We start from the raw sequence: 18,717 nt of genomic DNA, 5'->3' as shown, positions 1-18,717 counted from the left end.
TTATATTTATCTCCACGGCCGGAGAGAAACCCAAATCACTAGCATACAGTTAAAACCATGATATCCTGGATGACCGCTGGATTGCTGTTATTCCATATTATGTTGTTCTAATGGCTCTCTGAAAAGCCTTCAGCGGATCCAAAATGCCACAGGGAGAGTATTAACTGGGACTAGAGCGATAGATCATACTGGTCCCCTAGCTTTATTCAGTTCTGTGAAAATCCTCACATATATGCTCGTAAATAACCAATCTCCATCATATCAGGATGACCTAATCATATCCTGTTTTCAGTCAGAGCATTTTATTTGCACTTAGTGGGCTTCCTTGTGATGCCATTTTGGAATCAGCTCTCGTGTGGGGTTGAGGAGACAGACACTTTCTCCACTGTTAAGATTAGATTAAATTTTCTGATTGTGATCAATCTTGTGATTGGGCTGAATCTGCAGACTCACAGGGCACAGCAAATCTAACAAGTTCAAATTTCAGCAGCTGTTTATGTACAGACACCAAACTTTGCACCTTTAACTGATCTCCCCAAAACAAATACTATCAGTGTGTGCTTTAAAAATGATTACATCAATTTGCCACTGCTGACGGGCCCTGTTGAACACCCAGGCCCATTCAGTATGTAAAACACTACACGATGGATAGATGTAATATAGAAGTCATTTAAGCTACTGGTGTCCCATTCTTTTGCCTCACTCAGTAGTAACGTCTGTAACCGTTTTTAGAGCTATCCCAAACTCAGTAGCACTACTGTCCCGCTGCGGCTTCCGTAGGGTACAGTGGCGTTAAAATGGCTGCTCCTGTTGACAACGTGAGTGAAATTGAGTTAGCTCCTTGTTATATATTAATCCGTCATATCGTGTTTACATGCGAAACATTACTCCGCTTTAGTATGTACAAATATACGAAAACGCTTCTCGGTGCTTTAAAGAGGACCACAGCGGTTTGTTGCTTTGTTAGCTAGTGGCTAGCCTGACGAGCTAGCCACTAGCTAACAAACCTTTATGTCGAATAGCTGGTATTTCAGTACGGACACTGTTTACAAATTCAGTTACTGTATCTCTTACATGTAATTTAACTGCCTTCTAGGATTTGATTGAAAGCGATTTGCCGAAAGCTGTACAGCTGCTGAATAATCTCACTGAACAGGTAAGAACAAAAAGAATAATCCCGTCATGTTTAGTTTAACTCAGAAATAAAGTGTGTTTGTGGCCGTAATAAAGAGATAAATCTAAGTTCTTTCGTTTTTAGGTGGCCTCGGTGACGGGTCTTGTCCGTGAGCTGCTGACTAAAGTCAAAGATGGGGCATTGAAAACGTCGAAGGTGCGTAATGACTATTTGAAATGCTAGTTCTCCTCAGGTCCAGTCTTTACGGTAATCTGACCAGAGTCCAGTTTGGTTTGAAAGGAGCAGGCAAGACTGATGCATCCTCTTTAATGAGGCTGTGTTAAATAAAAGTAATGACACACTTGCTGCAGGATTTCTCATTTCTCTAGATCAGGGAAAGAAGTGCAGCCTGTAGGCCTTTCTGACCATCTGTCCGCCTTCTCCTCCTGCAGGGTTTGTCTTTCTTGGACCTTCGGTACCACCTGCTGCTCTTCTATCTCCAGGACCTCACTCACCTGATCAGCATCAAGACGGAAGGAGGCAAAATAAAAGACAGTGATGCCTTAGACCGAGTGGTCACAATCAGAACGGTAAGAGGCTGTAAAAGTGACGCTGTTCGTTTTCTCTGCAGTCAACATGTGTTATTTTAATCTTGATTTGTTGTTGTTGTTTATTTGAAGATCCTGGAGAAGATGCGACCTCTAGACCACAAACTGAAGTATCAGATTGATAAACTCGTGCGCACGGCTGTTACCGGCAGTTTAGGTAAGACCGAAGTGATCAGATTTTCAGAACTGTGCAGTCTAGGAAAGCTTTGACTGAAAGGATGCGTATCAGATTCGATGCACAGCAAGATTTGCATTTATCCACTTATGGTAGGCGTAACCGTGTCTGATGCTTTTGTTGATTTCAGCTGAAAATGACCCACTGCAGCTGCGTCCCAATCCAGAGAATCTCGTCAGCAAAGTAAGACCAGAGTAACACGATGGCTCCGGTTCCTTCTTTTATTGTCACATTATCAAACTGTAAACACATGCATCCAAACATCAGCTTCCTGTATTAGTAGGAAAGATAAATGCTTGTTTGTTTTTTTGCAGCTCAGTGAATCTGAGTCTGAAGACGAAACAGAGAACAAGGCAGCTTCAGAAAAGAAAGCAGCCCACTCTAGTGGCAAGAAATATATACCACCAAAGATTGCCCCAGTGCATTATGGTAATGTCACCGGTCTGCTTGATAAAGTACTTCAATACTGCTTTGGTTTTTTTTGTTAGGTTTTTGTTGTTGTTGTTGTTGTTGTTGTTGTTGGTTTTTTTGGGGGGGGGGGGTTGTTATAGCAAACTTATAATTTTTTTTTCTTCTCCTGCTTGTTTGTTAACCAAAAAATAAACCCGTTACATCCAGATGGTGACATGACAGAGGCAGACAAGAAGAACGCCAAGCTGGAGCGTCATCGACAAGCAGCACTCCGAAGTTCTGTGATCCAGGAGCTGAGGCAGCAGTACAGCGATGCCCCAGAGGAGATCAGAGACAAACGGGACTTCCAGAGCGAGCGGGAGAGCCGCGAGGAGCTCCACAGGTTCCTGCTCATTTACTTTACATACAGAAGGGTGTTAGGTGGTCATGTCTGCTACTTGATTTAGATGGGAAGTGTTGTGACATAAATTTCTAATTAAATTCAGTTTTATTTATACAGCAGAGTATCCCACCAGTCACTTCAGGGTACTTCATATTGTGATTTAAAGACCCTACAATAACACAGAAAAAAAAAACCCAGTAGTCAGAGAAGCCCTTGTGAACAAACATTTGGCAACAGTGGGAAGGAAAAAATCCCTTAAAAAGGAAGAACTCTCCAGAAGAACCAGGCTCAGAGTGAAGGGAGAAAGACAAGTCAAAATACATTAGAGATTAATAACAACTAATGATTAAATGCATAGAGGTGTATAATCACATAAAATCCAGACTGGAAGCTGGTTTCACAGAAGAGGGGCCTGAAAGCTGAATGCTCTGCCTCCCATTATACTTTTAAATGTCCTGGGAAGTACAAGTAAAACAGCAGTCTCAGAGTAAAGAGCTATACTGGGGTGATACAGTGCTTTCAGTCAAGACCTTGCAGCATCATCTTTCTTTTTTCTTTGCTTGGTGGTTTGTGTAAATGGTAAGTGTTTACCTCAACACAGGAAGAACTACGAGGAGTCGATGATGGTGCGTCTCAATGTGCCAAAGCATCAGAGGAACGCCAAGAAGAGGGGCATGATGTCCATGTCCAACCAGCTGAGCAGTATAACACACTTTGGTGACATCACAGCTCTGACCGGTGGCGAGGCAGTGCAGGTGTGTTTACATTATTGTATTTTGGTTTTGAGCTTCTGCCTTGTTTATTGGTTAATCTCTAAACCGAACTGAGACGTCATCATTTATACTGACTGGGATTAAAAATGAGCTGCTACCAGCACACAATTGGACAGAAGGCTCCAGTTGGATATTTTCAAGAGGTTTGGCATGTTTACCTTAAAATGCTGAGTGCTGTGGTGACTCAGTTGTCTGGTGCAGTGCTGCTGTCAGCAGCTACACTTCGTGCCTACACAGGTTTGGCATGCTGTGGCTCTGTTCTGTTTCCTGTCTTAATTAACTGTCTGCTGTCATAAAAAGCACTAATAAGTCAGAGTAATGGCCGCTCAGCCTCTTGCCGATAGTCTTCTCTCCTGCCTGCAGATGTGGAAAAACCCGTGTGTATTTAGGAAGTCTTGGAAAAATCGATGTGCTATGTTTAGATTTTGTCCTGGGCACCATGAGAAGCTACAAAGTGTTGCTAACAGGCCCATCTTTGTACAGTATGAATGGGAGCTTTGTGGCTCAGTTTTATTTAGATTACAGTCTTAATGTGGTTTTGATGCATTTTCTGTGTACGTGCAGGATGGGGATAACCCACGACCCAAGAAAAAGAAGAAACTCATGAAGAAGAAAACCAAAAGAAAAGGTAAGGACTTTGAAATACCACCGAGACCAAATTAACCTGTGAACTAGTATTATTAAAAATTTGTCTTTATTCAAATAAAATGCAGCAGTCCTTTTTTTTTTTCTCTCCTCAGCTTTCAAGAAACGCAAGTAGACCTGAGGACAGCATGACAGAAGATGTTACCAGCAGCTAATTGTTATAAAGTCTCTGTAAACATTGTAATAAAGAAACAATTCCTCATGACCTGTATCCTACAGTGAATACCCCCCCCCCCCCCCCCCCCCAATAAACATTTATATGGACTCTCATTGTAAGACCTTTTTTCCTCATGTCACCAGTAGAGGGCAGTCATGTTGCCTACTCAAAATAAACTGGCCCTTGTAATGTTAATTGGAACAAAAACAGTGGAACTTTTTGTAGTCTTACTAAACCCCTACTGGGGGACCTGTGATGATATGGGGGGAAGAAGTATGCAGTCAACTTGGGTCTAACAGAAAGCCCAGTCAGCCTGGACAAAGCTGCACAACTGCTGGACATTATATATACAGTATATTATACACCCAAGTAACGTCAAGCCTCATAACCTCAGGAGCTGTTGGTATTTTAATGACTGGCTAGAATTAAATGATTCATTCTGAAAATAAAGCCACGCCTCCCATTACTTCCTGGAAGTACCACCTAAATACTATTAATTACATTTAAATACCTTGAATTGGTGTAAAATTCAAATAAACGCACACATGCACACTTACTTTTTACACAATTTTTTATTTTTTTTTTCTAATTACAGACTCATGGGTTAAAAATAAAAATAAAAAAAGCAAAACATTTGTTCAAACCCCCTTCCCCTTTTCAAAAAGAAAAGGAAAAAAAAAAGTCTCCACACAAACCCCCCCCCCTGACTTCCCCCACCCTAAAATAACAGCTCCAGCCCACTCCTTTCATTTAATTAATAATCGATGCTGTTAGCTCGTCGGCCTTCCTCAGACAAGCCGTGACTGCACTGCGCGTAGTCAGAGAAAGGGGGCGCCCCAAAAAACACCCTCGTCTCTGGTCCTGCCTTCCTCGCTCTCAAGCAAACCTGCCTGCCACTCAGCTATGTTGGCTTCAGCTCTCTGTATATAAATCATGTGTTGGGTTGGCTGCCTGTTAAGTGCCATCTGTACTGCCGTGTGCTGTGGTGCATGTTGAACAGGTGTGTGTATTTGTTAACAGTGTGTGTGTGTGTGTGTGTGCGCGCGTGTGTGTGAGAGACATTTGAAGTGTGAAAAGGACTAAAAGCGTCATCAGCGTTTGCTGTTGTAGTAAATGCCCCCCGCGGCGGGCCTGTGGTCGCCCTGTCCCCCTCCCCCGCCCCCCCACACTGACAGGATGGGGTGAGTGTGCATAGCGGGAGCAGAGAGAGAGAGAGACGCTGCAGAGACAGTGGGGGGGGCCGGCGCCACCTGGGGAGGGGTTGTCAGCCTCCACTGGTCCTGAAACCTGAAACGACAAGAAGTGGTCTAATATACAGAGAGAGGAGGGGGGAGGGGACAAGGTGCACAAAGGGAAGGAGGGGAAGAACAAAGGGGTGGGAGGGGGAGGGATTGCACGAAAATAAAGAGTAAAAACAGTAGATGCCTGTCAAAAGAATTTACAAAAAAACAAACAAACAAAAAAAAAAAAGAGCTGTAGCCATGCCTGAGTTGAAGGTGACAAGGATGGACAAGCGGCAAGGATGTGGCAGCACAACCAATAACCCCTCCACAAAAAAAACCACCCCAAAACAAAAAGAAATACAACTCCACTGAACACTGAAGGTCCATCACTGTCCACAGATCAAGCTGACAGCACACAACACAATCCATGTTGTGATGAAAGGAAGAGAGGTTGGAGGGGAGGAAACGTTAGGAAAAAAAAATAAATCAGGGGTGGGGGGAGGAGGGTTAAGAGGGGGCAGAGAATGGGAGACACACAAGGGGTCGGAGAGGGTGCGAGCAGGTAATGACAAACTCCAAACCACAAACGTAACAAATATTTGATAGCTAATGGAAGTTTCACATATCTATGTTACATTAAAAAAAAGAAAAAAAAAAAAAAAAAAAGAGAACAATGTGTATTCTTGTGTACGTTTTTTTTCTCTCTTTCCCCCCCCCTGCTGTGGAGGCGGTGGTGAGTGGGTGGGCTGTGTTGATGATGGTGTGAAAGCAGGAGGTCACAGCCAGACCAAAGGAGACACATCTGCAGCCTGAGATACCATCATCTTCTCCCCCCCCCCCATACCTCATCCCCACCTTTCCTCCCTCTTCCAAAAACAAAAACAAAAAAACCAAAAACAAACAAACACTGCCATAGTAATCCTCCCCTCCCTCCCCCAAGAGGCCAACGTATACCTTACCAGGGGCGACCGCATCAACCTCTGCACAAGCACGCTCACACACAATCTCACACTGCGGCCAGCCAGTCTCTCTGTCCAGGAGAAGTGTGTTTTTGTTTTTTTTTTGTTTTTTTTCCTTTTTTGTCTTTTTTTCTCTCTTCTGGGGTTCTCTTCTTTTATTGTTGGGGAAAGGGAAAGGACTTTTTCATTGTGTGTGTTTGTATTTTTTTAATATGGGAACAGAAATAGGGGGAGAGGGTTGATAGTAAGGAAGTATTTGGGATGGGGGAGGAGGGTGTTTAGTAAGGGGAATACCACGATGTTGTTCGCCCTCGGCCCCTGGAAAAGAGAGAGAAAAAGAGGGTGAGTTTTTTCTGTTTGGCTTAAGAAGACGGACACCAATTTCCTGGTGCGATGTAGTAAATAAATATGTGCATGTGTGCGATTGTGGGCAGAGGAAGGGTCTGAATTTCAGTCCTGGAAGTAAAGTGAACGGGGAATGAATATATTGAACTACGTCAAAAATAAAATAAAATAAAGAAAAACAGTGTGTTTAGGACAGTGTTCACAAATCACTAAATAGACATCTTTAAAAATAAAATGTGCCTTTGATCTTACAAACAAATCAGTGTGGAAGAATAGTGGTGAAAGTAGCTGAAAGCAGCTTTGTCAAGAGAGGAAAAGTGTTTAATTTCCAGATAAAATGATTAGTGTGTGGGTGTGAGGGGACAGCAAAGGCACTCTCTCGCCCTCTTTCTCTCTCTCTCTGTGTGTCTCTCTGTACGAGAGCCGCCTCTGGGGTCACTGTGGGGAAAGACCTTGAGGACAAACAGCACCACACATATACCCCCAGCAACACAGTGCACACAAACACACACATTCACAGTTAAAAAAGGGACATAAACTGCACTATTATTCCGCACGCATCACCACCTGATACACAGCCAGGCGGCAGTGAGCCCCACACACACACACACACACACACACACACACACACACACACACAAACAAATGCAGTCAGCAGCACAAACACAAAGAGGTCACACTGGGACTCAAAAGTCCAGCGGTTGATGGGCTAAATGCTGAAGTCAGGCTGCAGTAATGAACCTTCGTTTCTGGGAGTGAACGCTGGAAGGCTGAAACTGAGCTGGAAGGTGTGTGCCGTGTCTGAGGAGGAGGTGGCGGGGGTGGGGAGGTGGTTAAGGAAGAGGAGGAGGAGAGGGGGAGGTGGGGGTCATGTACATGCAAGGACGTCCACAACAAAAGGCACAAACAACAGGTTCTTCCACATCATCTACTCAGTACGTGCGTCTTCTGGCTCACATCAAAATCTTGGCTTTTCACCACGGCAGCTTGGGAAGATGAGGATGATGTTAATGGACGCAATATCAGAGAAAAGACGTGTAGCCAGAGGTCAATTAAGTGCACGTTAGCATGATTGATCATCTTTGTGCTCTGGCTTTCTGTCGGGGTTTCAGGTGCAGATTAGGCACAGAACACAAAGCGGGGCCTTGATTAAATCTCTGCTTCTTCTAAAACAAAGCCAATCGAAACACACGTGACTTACAGACGTCACACGGGCTGTGAAATCTTCCCAAGCTTACAACAGGTCAATGCAAAGACTTTTAGCTACGCGTTTGTTCACCATGGACCTTTCCCACAGCAATACAAGGCACCAGTGAAACTTGTTAGGATGACTATGAACTTCAGGCTAGTGATGAATTCACAATGTAGCAAACGCACAGCTCTTCAGCTCGCCTCTGCTATCAAGGCCAGTTCAGCCACTCTGTGGCTGATTATTACACGTGAACCAAGGCTGTAAGATAATAAGATGATACACTGCAGTATTACCAGTAATACCCAAGAGGGGGGTTTCTATCATTCTGAGTCTATTAATTACATCAAATCACAGATGGAAACCACAGAAATATTTATACATCATTAATGTGAGTCAAAATGAGCAGCATATTTAAAACCTCAGATAACGTGACTGGCACGACTGGAGGCCCAAGCTCACTTAAAGCTTTTAAAGTCATATAACGTTTACAGGCTCCTTTCACTTTTTCAGCTTGCAAACACTTCATTATGGAGTGCTTTCAACTTCAGGAGACTTCATCTAACATACAATCCTCTCAGTTTCTGCCCAAGTCTTTGTGTGCCTTGTCGTGCAACGCAGGCCAAATCCCAGTGAGTAAACTATCAGGGTTAGGGTTTCTTGGTATGTGTGGGAGTGGCTCGAGTGAGTACACAGACTGATTAGAGAGATTCTGACCTTGAGGTTCAGACACTTTCTAACACAGGAACAAATCGAGATGGAATCCTTTCCTGTGGTTATTTAAAAGCAGCCTTGCTGAAATGGGGAGTCCTTTCACAAATATCCCAGTTAAGTCCAAGGGCAAAAATGAAACAATAGAAAAATCACATGATAAAATAGGCTAAATAGGGCCTGTCAGAAGAACTTGGCAAATGGATTCATTGTTGCAGCAGCTTTCTACTGGAACATGTTGTTTGTTAAACATCTAGTATTAAGAAAGAGCCTGGGCCCTCGAGGTTCCAGATGATTTGCAGAGGCAATCAAATCAGAATCTCTCAGTCTTAAATCTGAGTGGATGTGAAGAAGTTGGCATGCTGATCAGCGCGTTTGGCACCACACCTCCTTACTCAGTCTCAACAGAAAAGAAAAAAAAATACAAGATGGCTCCACAGACTGAGCTCTACTGTGGGGTTTCTACAGAGTTTTGTAATGAAAGAAGGCTATAAGGACTTGCTGGAGCTTATATGAAGGAACAGTAGGTGACATCAATAACACTCAGAATAAACTCATTACTTTTGCAACACTAGATCTTAAAGACTTTCACCCCAGGTGGAAAATGGTAACTACAAAATGCTGCAAACTTGCACTGCGACCAAGTCTGCAGAGACTACCTCCATGTGCAGCACAAGATGCACAACAACCCACTGACAGGACCCCAAAGCAGAACTGTGTGTGTGTGCGACTGTGAAAATACTGCATGTAGAGAGCCACCAGAATCCCAGTGCACAACACACTGATCAAGACCAGGCTTTTTCTCTCATTCTTTACAGAGCCACATAACAGTAAACGGACTTTGCTGGATTTTCCAGACAACACAATCATCAGTGTGTTCACTACACCACTGCTGATAAATGCTGTGTTTAAGTAAACCAGTGCTACAGGTGAGCGAACCAACCATCACAAAGCCCAAACATCAGTTATTAAAAATGGTTTGCATGCTGCTGCACCATTAGTGGCCCAAAGAAGTTAAAAACCTCATCAGTGCAAGTGCTGCAGCTTTGCACCAGTAACTTTCCACTACAGTCAAGTTTGCAGAAACTTGATTGGCAGCAGCCCAAACAGATCCAATTTATGCAGAGTGCATGTGCAGCCTGGGAGGAAGAAGGTGGTGTGCAGCGAGTCCGTAAGCCCGTCTTGAAATGGTCATAATGTGATGTAGCATGCAATGAATCCCACAACCAGCTAGCCCTGCTACATGTTGTGTTTTTGCCTTTATTATTACAGAAAACATCAATGTGTGTCCGTCATTTATTTATTCTATGAATGTAACCAAATAAAATAAAGAGGAAAAAAAAAGGGGGGGGGGGGGGGGGGGTATAGCAACTGATATACAAGTAATAATATCATGATAAGTGTTTTTAATTCTATGCCACAGCTCGCACAGTTTTTACTTCTGTATCAGATAGGGGTGGGCAATCTGATCAAACTTTGTTACTGCATTGCACGGACTTAATCCAACATGATCGATCACATGACTAGCTGTTCATACGGTTGCCAGGATACACAGCCTATATGTACAATGCAGTTGTCAGCTCTGGTACTGAGAAAAGCTGTAATCGTGAGGGGAAACGATAGTTAATGATGTCATCTTCACTAAATTCACTTCACTAAAGATTCGTACATGATAATCTTTTTCAAATTGGCCACCTCTATGTACAAGGGGCTTTTTGCCCTTTCTGTACTTACCTTCTCTATACTAATCAATTTTAATCTGGAAGACTTAAAAACTGGACAAGCACATGCTCAGATTAAGAGGGACGTGACAAATGTCACCCACCAGCCCTCTGTCCAGTCAATCATTATTTTCTGATTTGCAAACTGAAAATCTGCCCCAAATTAATTAGGCAAGTTGTCTATTTACTTTATTATAATCCCTGTCCTCTGCCAGACTACCGGTACCTTCTCTAACGGGGCCTCCTCAGGAATTCTAAATACCAAACATTACAAGAAGCCGTAATCCTTCTTTAACACCAGTGTCAACTCTGGCTCATCATGACTGTCTGCCTCGCTTTTCCTGTGCTCCCTTTCAGTGCAAACAGTGAGTGGGATGCATGCAGGTGATGTGCTCTCCCCTGGTGTCAGACATGAGGATGTCTCTGTGTCAGCTCACCTGAAGGCCCGTCCTCTGCCTCTAGGTGGTGTGTAGCCACTGTAGTAGCGTGCACGCAAGGAGAAATTTCCTCCCCGTGATCGGAACCGAGCCCGTGGAAAGCCACGGTCTGTGGTGCTGATGCCTGGTCTGTTTGTTCTCTTAGCGCCCACCTAAAGAAAAAGGGGACCTTGCATAAACCACAACATCCAAACAGTCCATCTTCTGTGTTTTCACACTGAAAGAAATTTTGTTTCCTCTTAATTTGTAGTAAAAACTCAACAACCTTGCCTTTTAGCTTCAATTTTGTGTTTTTGTATTTTTAAAATCAGTGCTTCTAATCATCTGCCACAGCAAGAAAAACAGAGAACCTTCTAGTTTAGACTGACCAGTCTCAATATTGGGGAAACTCTGACCAGAAAAGAGCCAATAAATTGAAGATCAGACACTAAAACCACATTTCTACAAAACAACAACAAAAAAAAAAACAACAAACACATTAAAATCTTCTTGCAGACATGCAACCAATCAGGACAATCCTATCCAGGACAGACAGAATGACCAGTGATTATTATGACCACATCAGCTAAATGTAGTCAACACTACTCCTGTTACTGCACTGGTGAGGTAGCTGCAAATTATGTTGCTCCCATTAAGTTCATGCTGCAACTGCAAAGTGTTTCGAGATGGATCATGATCATGTTTCGGTGAGAAATTTAAGTCTCAGGTTTAAACTGACACTTCTCAGATCCACACACTGTAAAAAACCCACTACCACTTCATTCAAGGAGCTGAGATATTTAACCTCGAAAATGTCTCACCTTTATCTGCCTTCCTCTGAAAAGTGACTCATCCAAAGCCATGGCTGTCCTAACAGACTCTTTGTCTGCAAACTCAATATAGGCAAACCTGCAGGGGGAAAATAAAATCAATCACTTGGCTACAGTAAAACTAATCTATAAGCAAAAAAGCACTACAAAAAAAACTTTGGTAATTACTAAAGAAAAACATATTTTTCCAAAGATAAAACTGATTTGCAGGTGATTTATATGAAATAAATAAAAGGAATCATAATCAACTTTCCAGCTCTAGAGAAGCTTTTAAAATGTGCTCATACTCTTAATTGACTGATCCAGCTACCAATATGCAATAATATCATTTCACTGTAGAATTTCTGATCATTACCCCTTGGGATGCCCTGTGTATTTGTCACATAGGATGGTGACTCTGTTTACTGAACCGCAGCCATGAAAGTGAGCTTCGAGCTCTTCTGCTGTAGCACCGTAGTCCACCTGCAGACAGAAAAAAATATAAAAGTGTTAGCATCAAGACAGCTGCGTCACCAGCGCTGTATTATACATTAAAAACACAACAACAACAAAAAAAATATTAAAGCACAAAAGTAAAAACTAACACTGAATGTATTTACAATGTGACACAAAACCAGGTCAAAAGTAAAAAGCTGCCTTAAAATTGTCTGAGAGATACCAGTGAGGCAGACGCCCAAAAGATTCCCACAAACCACCAGACTTAGGCTACGTTCACACTGCAGGTCTTAATGCTCAATTCCGATTTTTTGATCAAATCCGATTTTTTGTCTGCTTGTTCACACTACAAATAAAATGTGACAGCAAACGTGCTCTAGTGTGAACCCTCAAGGCGGCCCGCATGTGCAAAAGAAGAGGTCACACACAACGCGCTCTGTTTAGACCCAGAGCAAACAATATTGTTTGACTGATGGCCGTTAATATAAAGACTTGTTTCGGACTTTACGTTTCCCAATTTTGCTTTAAGTTATGAAGTTATTTTGATATTTACATATGGCCTAATAATGATCCTTATTGCTGTTTTAGAGCGCAGCGGTGCTTCAAAGGATAGTCGCAGATTTCTGTCAGAATCTGCAGATTATACAATACAAATAAAATGTTCACATTGTCTTCCCAACAGTTTCACTAACATCTACACTGGATGGCCAGGAAGCGTTCACGATGTCTTCTCCGGCACTGATAATTGGCGTCTGTCTTATGTCAGTGACGTAAAAGACGGATTTAATGCGATGTGACCATTCAAACAGCAGTCGCTTTCTAAAAGATCAGATATGTATCGGATTCAGTACCACACACGAAAGTGACCTCAGATCGGATTTGTGCTGTTCACACGGTCATACCATGATCGGATATGGGTCGCATAGGGTCAAAAAAGTCGGATTTGATGCGCCTTCGCCTGCAGTGTGAACGTAGCCTTATTGTCCGAGATTGGAAACAGAAGGTGTTGCCTGGGTGCCACCAGTTCACTGCTTTATGTCAGAGTAGCAAATGGAAAGCACCAAACGCAGCACCAGGGACTAATTTTTCATCTAATAAACCATTCACTCATTTTTGGTTCATTGTTTAAAGACTCTTCAGAGTATCGTGAATGCTTAAATACTTGGTAAGAGTCCAAAGTGATAACACCTTGAATAAATCTTGTACTGGTTGCAGGATTGATCAAAGGCACAAAGCAATTTCTATGCACAGACTCTAAAAAAATAGGAAGCCCACCTACTGCTTAGACCACGGGAGTGTGATTTTAATAGGGCCAGTACTTATGATTCAGTGTCACAACTGGTTTTTCCCCAGTCATATTATTTCCATGATGTCATGTCAGACACGACAACAAGAATCAAGACACAATGTGGCCAAAATAGAATCTGCATGACACAAAGAGTTACTCACATTTCCAACATAAATAGATCTGCCATCTGCCTCCATCTTTTCCTCGATGGACATGATGACAGGGCCAACTGCACAGAGGAGAGAGGACAGAATAAATCTACATGGGAAACAACATTGAAATGAAACACATATTAGGTCAAATTACTGCTTTTTAAACTCCAAATGTGAGATGTAGTGCACCTACAATCGAAAAGTCCATAAAAAGATGAGATCAAATGGATGGTATAAAGGCAAAAATGGAGTTGACAATTGATTCAAGAGTTTTGTCATTACACAAGAATGACAAAATCATAGTTTCTCCTTCACATGGTGTAATTAAGCAACATAAATACACAGACACGCATTCAGATTCATGCATTATATAACGTTCTGAAGGATGTAAACTATTTTATCATTTATTTAGATTTTTGTTTGTATTTTTAAAAAAAAACATCCATCTCTGAGGGTTAAAAACATGGAATTGAATATTAAAATAATGTACTTTACATGAGTTATTTACAGATTACAAAATCTATAGTTGTAGATTATATAAATATGTATATATTCCTGAAGAGTATATTATCAGGCAAAGCTCATATTTTGTTCGCTTATTTCATTTTTTGCTGTTTTTTTTTCCTCTTTTTGTGCCTGGAAAACAGGAGAAGCAGCAGCATTTAAATTATTTTCCAAACCTTAACTGTGCTCGTGATAAACTGGGAGAATCAATAAGGACATGTACTGAACTTGTAACCAAGCATTGAAGTGAACCCATATTTTAATGCACATCCTAAACTGGTTTGGGATCACTGCTTGAAAATGAGTGTAGCATTTACATTTACTAAGTGAGATTATTTCTAAGCGAGCACACAACAGATAATAAGACTGAAATGATTATGGGGCTTTCCCCTCACTGGATAACGTGACAGCAGAACGAGACGAGAAGGCAAATGTGGACAGATGGGGGGGAAATGAAGGCGTCTGCCTTGGAGGGGAAAAAAAAAGAAAAAAAGAAGACGCACCTGGTGGGGGGCTCAGATTCATCTGTTTCTCCACCTCGTTCTGTAGCTCCTTCAGCTTCTCTGCCTCTTCCTCCATCTCTCTCACTCGGGCTTTGATTGCCTCCAGCTCCTGCAGCACAGACACAGATTCCATCAGAGCCGTCAGTCCATCATGTGCACAGCTCAACGCAACACAATAACACAATGCCAGTTACTGCTGGAGCCATCTTCACCAACTTCCAAATCTAAAATGATTTAATGAATAAATCAGAAAGAGATCAAGTGCGTGCACATCCTGGAAATATTTTTAGGCACCCATTTGGCAAACTAGCAAAAGAAATGGTGCCGTGACCGTGACATGACCTCAGTATAAAGAGAGACTTTATATCGGCTACAAGTCGTAAAATCCATATGTGCAAGATTTAGGCAGAACCACAAAAAGGCTTAGGGAAAGAATGCAAGCAGTTCTGAGGACGCTGTAAGCCAAACAAATGTAAAGAGAGGACTTGGAGTAAAAGTAAAAACGTTAGCAGCATGAAGTGCTTCCCCACATGTCAAAAAGGAATGTCAGTGTTTCCAGGTTCAGTGGGAGGATGAAGTAGATACTGCAGTGCATCACTGTCCAGCTTGTCTTGATAACCCAGGTATACATGAGGCTACATTTAAAAACGCCAGAAGGGCAACTTTGTTTATAAACTACAACTGGAAGAAGATGTGTGGGAGGTTGTGTGTGTGTGTGTGTGTTTGTGATAACAAACCTGCACTTTCTGAATAGCAACATAATACTGTTTGGACAGGAATACATATCAGGCAACAGAATCAAATCTCAGTGCAGTCATTAGTTCCTGCAATAGGCACGTATTACACACAAAGTTGGTATTCACCCAGTCTATAGAAAATCATCATATGAAACAAGCTGAAACATGGTGGGAAATTAGCCTCAAAATAGTCACCAATCCGTATGACCAGGTTAACCATCTCTGTGTTAATGAACTCTGGTTGTGATGCAATTGCAAAATACTGTTTTACATAGCTTCAAATTAATTGGTCTCTCTGTGTGGATTGCTGCATTTTTAAACACCTACATCATAATTCCCTCTATAAAGCACTGTAGCTGGAAGTGTGTAATAATTCACATTTAAAATGGCTCACAAGTTTCTGGCTCCATGGAGGTCAGGACCAGCTCTGGGTCAAACTAATATTAACATGTGTGACCGACAAGAATTACCAGCTTTAAAAAATAAATAAATAAATCCAAATATGGTAACAACAACAGTCAAAAAACATGATCCAGACTTTGAATAAGACCAACATTCCAACCCCAGATCCCAGACAGGATCTAAGCCCCTTAGATAATCTCAGGGGAAACCCTGTACTTGGACTTCTTCCACGTTTAAATGCACCCTCAATCTAGTCCTGCACTGCATGCGCACTAAAGTTATTCTCATGCCCCACATTTTGCAGTATACCCTGCCATCCTGCCTAAATTTAATAGTAGGTACCTCCCCCAAGTCAAAAGCGGACCTTAAAGCCACTACAAAGAGGACCGCCAGGCCACGATATGCGTGAGCAGTATATATGTATATATAAAAAATAAAAAGGTTACCAACCAAGGTTAAGTATCCAGCCCCAAAGCAGTGTTGGCGAACAGCACTTCAAATATCCACATGATTAATAACATCATGTCCAAACATGGTAACATTCACTGTTTAAGTGCTTACAACGCAATATTTGTAACAAAAATGCCACCTTAGCCTAAAAATGAACTTCTATTATCAGTTTATTTTGGAACAGCATACATCACTACATGGTTATATGCATATTAATTGCCAAGAAAATGTGTTTATTTTTGCTGGAGAGCCATTTTGGAAAGATGAAGCAGCGAGATGAGGATGAGATCTGCGGTCAATCCCGCAAAACTAAATAATGCCAATAAACTTATATTATTATTAGATAAACAGTGAGCTGGCTGTGCCCTCATGTGGAAGTGGACCCTCCTGTCTGACAGTGGTGCACTGCAGCACAGTGGGAGTCACTCCAGCTCGATCCGGAACTACTGACAGGATTGTAATGAAAAAGCTCTTTGTGAAACTGGGTGCAGCGACACAGACCGGACTGTAATAAATTCAGATCTTCTCACCGCAGCGGGCTATAAAACTGCACAGCGACTCGCTGCACACGCTAATAAAGACGCCATCATTTCTCGGTCGGCGTGTATTCACGCGCCTGATGCTCTGACACATATCACCAACACTGAGATGATGGATGGATGGGAAGTGATCAACATTCAAAGCAGGACCGCTGGGATGAGCCATTCACCGCTGGCATGTTGCGACTCCAATTTTTCTCTCTCTGTCCCTTTTTTCTTTTTTTTGTCTCGTCTTGTCGCATATTCAGTGCAAGCTCTTTCACTCCCCTCCCTTCTCTTGCTCTCCTTGGTCTAGCTAAACAGTGAAGGATGCAAACCCAGCCCCTCAAATACCGCAGCCCCTTTCTTCTGCGTTGTACGCCACGCTTTCACTGGCCGACATCCTCAAAACCCTCACCTGGTCATTCAAGACAATCCCAGCCATTGTGCACTCGTGTGTTAGCTGCACGAGGGAAAAAAAAAATAATAATAATAATATATATATGTATGTTTTAAAAAAAACTAACTGGGCTGATTAATGCAAATTGTACATTTTTAACAATTACACAGCGTGTACACCAACAAGCAGCGATTCACGACTCTACCCCCATTGTCGGCCGAAAAATAGGCGACAAAGATGGTCAGGTGCACGTCTGCCACTGCCACACAAGCTTTGTTAAAATCCGCTAGCATGTTAGCCACAAAGACCCTTTATCACATGCTTAATATTCACGGCTACTAAGCCAGCTGCTGTTAGGCCCAGCAGCTTGAGGTGCAAATGCCGCATTTCATCTCGTGACTGCTGATTACGGCTGACAGGTCCGCTGGTCATTTTATCCGCAGCCTTTAATGGTCGGGCTTGCTAAGCTAACGATAACCTGCGGCCGCTCGCTCGCGTGTGCGCAAACCGGCGCTTGAAATGCAGCAGCCACAGCCGGTTAAATGATAAAGGTAAAGGGAATAAAAAGAGGTCATTACCGTTAGCAGGTCGCCTTCTTAAGGAGGTAGACTCGCACAGCGGCGGCGGCTAATGGCGGCGGCCTGTCCTACCCTCGCCCCTAACTGTCTCCTGCATCTCCGTCTCGCATTTTTTTGCGACAAGGACCCCCCACCCCCCACAAACGGCTCGAGCTGCTCCCTGGCGCAGAGAAACTGGCGTCGCTGTTGCGCCAAGATGGCTGCCGACACCACGCATGTCACCACCCATTTCTACTGCACTGCGTGAACCACAATGGCGGTTAACACCGACCTGGCGATAGCAGTAACGCACACGGCATGTGACCCAAGATTCGTGTGGAGGGTGAAAAAAAAAATCAACAAATTGTTCGCCTGCTTTTACTAGCTGCTCCGCCACGACCACAAAGTGTCTCGGTATTCATGTGGGTTTCCACTTTAGAAACAATGCCCTTCACTTACCGGGTCTTCAATTGCGGCCTCTCCCTCTTCTAATCCCGGCTCTTCGTCACCGACACCCGGGTCTTCCAGCTCGGGATGTCCGGGGTCTGAATCTAGCAGAGATTCCTCCGCCAGTCCGTTACCGAACTCCGCCATCGCCCTGTTCCAACTGTACCGACGCGCCTCGTGGCCAAACCAACGTTGCAGGCCCCTACTCACACACAAGGGGGTAGAGTGAGCGGGGCGGCGAAAAGAAAAAAAACGGCGGAAAACGCCGCTTAGTAAAGTTAAAATGGGGAATAAAATGCTAGCTTACTTCTAGCTACTACTCAAACAGCATACCACGATGAACGGGGACTACTGATTCACGCTACCTTTAGGAAATGGTCCTAACTTACGACAGATAACCTAGTTTATGTACTTAAATGTGTGTATAAAAAAAGGCGAGGGCTATACGCGAGAGCGGCGGCGTCCCTTCAGTTCAGAAATGGAAGCCAGGGGCGGAGCCATGGATCACTGCAGGCGTAAGAATCTCCCTCCCATTCGCTAACCGAGGATTCTAAACCAACCTCTTCGGTCTTAGCCGCATTCCTATTGGTTAATGAAACAGGACGTTCCGGTTCCGAAATCGCATGTGTGCCTCTAATTGGATTACGCTTCTGCCCATTATATCG

General features: G+C 43.0%; 2 protein-coding genes across 5 annotated transcripts; one reads left to right on the top strand and one right to left on the bottom strand.

The window, feature by feature from the left end:
• The first annotated feature begins 774 nt into the window (after nucleotides 1-774).
• ngdn (neuroguidin, EIF4E binding protein) lies at nucleotides 775-4,340 on the top strand. The gene is made up of 11 exons (XM_063483715.1): nucleotides 775-818; nucleotides 1,097-1,156; nucleotides 1,259-1,330; nucleotides 1,567-1,704; nucleotides 1,795-1,879; nucleotides 2,028-2,080; nucleotides 2,212-2,326; nucleotides 2,516-2,690; nucleotides 3,292-3,445; nucleotides 4,028-4,091; nucleotides 4,204-4,340. Exons 1-11 carry the CDS (start codon nucleotides 798-800, stop codon nucleotides 4,221-4,223), a joined length of 957 nt encoding a protein of 318 aa, XP_063339785.1. The 5' UTR covers nucleotides 775-797; the 3' UTR covers nucleotides 4,224-4,340.
• Nucleotides 4,341-4,972: 632 nt separating this feature from the next.
• Nucleotides 4,973-18,541, bottom strand: pabpn1 (poly(A) binding protein, nuclear 1). Of its 4 annotated transcripts, XM_063483991.1 has the most exons (8): nucleotides 18,360-18,541; nucleotides 18,065-18,254; nucleotides 14,542-14,650; nucleotides 13,544-13,611; nucleotides 12,015-12,121; nucleotides 11,651-11,738; nucleotides 10,851-11,002; nucleotides 4,973-5,552 (listed from the first exon to the last, which is right to left on the bottom strand). In XM_063483991.1, the coding sequence occupies exons 2-8, from the start codon at nucleotides 18,197-18,199 to the stop codon at nucleotides 5,357-5,359; spliced, it is 855 nt and encodes a 284-aa protein (XP_063340061.1). In that variant the 5' UTR covers nucleotides 18,200-18,254; nucleotides 18,360-18,541; the 3' UTR covers nucleotides 4,973-5,356. The 4 variants fall into 4 exon arrangements, with proteins under 4 accessions (XP_063340061.1, XP_063340060.1, XP_063340063.1 ...); XM_063483990.1 differs by having other exon boundaries at nucleotides 18,065-18,541; XM_063483993.1 differs by lacking the exons at nucleotides 18,065-18,254; nucleotides 18,360-18,541 and adding an exon at nucleotides 17,627-17,752.
• Nucleotides 18,542-18,717: the final 176 nt, after the last annotated feature.

The sequence above is a fragment of the Pelmatolapia mariae genome, linkage group LG9 (genome assembly GCF_036321145.2).
Source record: "Pelmatolapia mariae isolate MD_Pm_ZW linkage group LG9, Pm_UMD_F_2, whole genome shotgun sequence".
Taxonomy (NCBI): Eukaryota; Metazoa; Chordata; class Actinopteri; order Cichliformes; family Cichlidae; genus Pelmatolapia; species Pelmatolapia mariae.
Note: the sequence above shows the minus strand (reverse complement) of the source record. Positions and strands in the feature narration are given on the sequence as shown.

Coding starts and splice junctions, on each gene's coding strand:
- pabpn1 (XM_063483990.1), bottom strand. CDS start 18,199: ATGGCGGAGTTCGGTAACGGACTGGCGGAGGAATCTCTGCTAGATTCA. Junction 14,651..18,064: donor AGGCCGCAATTGAAGACCCG/GTAAGTGAAGGG, acceptor TCTGTGCTGCAG/GAGCTGGAGGCAATCAAAGC. Junction 11,739..12,014: donor TACACAGGGCATCCCAAGGG/GTAATGATCAGA, acceptor TTCCCCCTGCAG/GTTTGCCTATATTGAGTTTG.
- ngdn (XM_063483715.1), top strand. CDS start 798: ATGGCTGCTCCTGTTGACAAC. Junction 1,705..1,794: donor GAGTGGTCACAATCAGAACG/GTAAGAGGCTGT, acceptor GTTTATTTGAAG/ATCCTGGAGAAGATGCGACC. Junction 2,081..2,211: donor CAGAGAATCTCGTCAGCAAA/GTAAGACCAGAG, acceptor GTTTTTTTGCAG/CTCAGTGAATCTGAGTCTGA.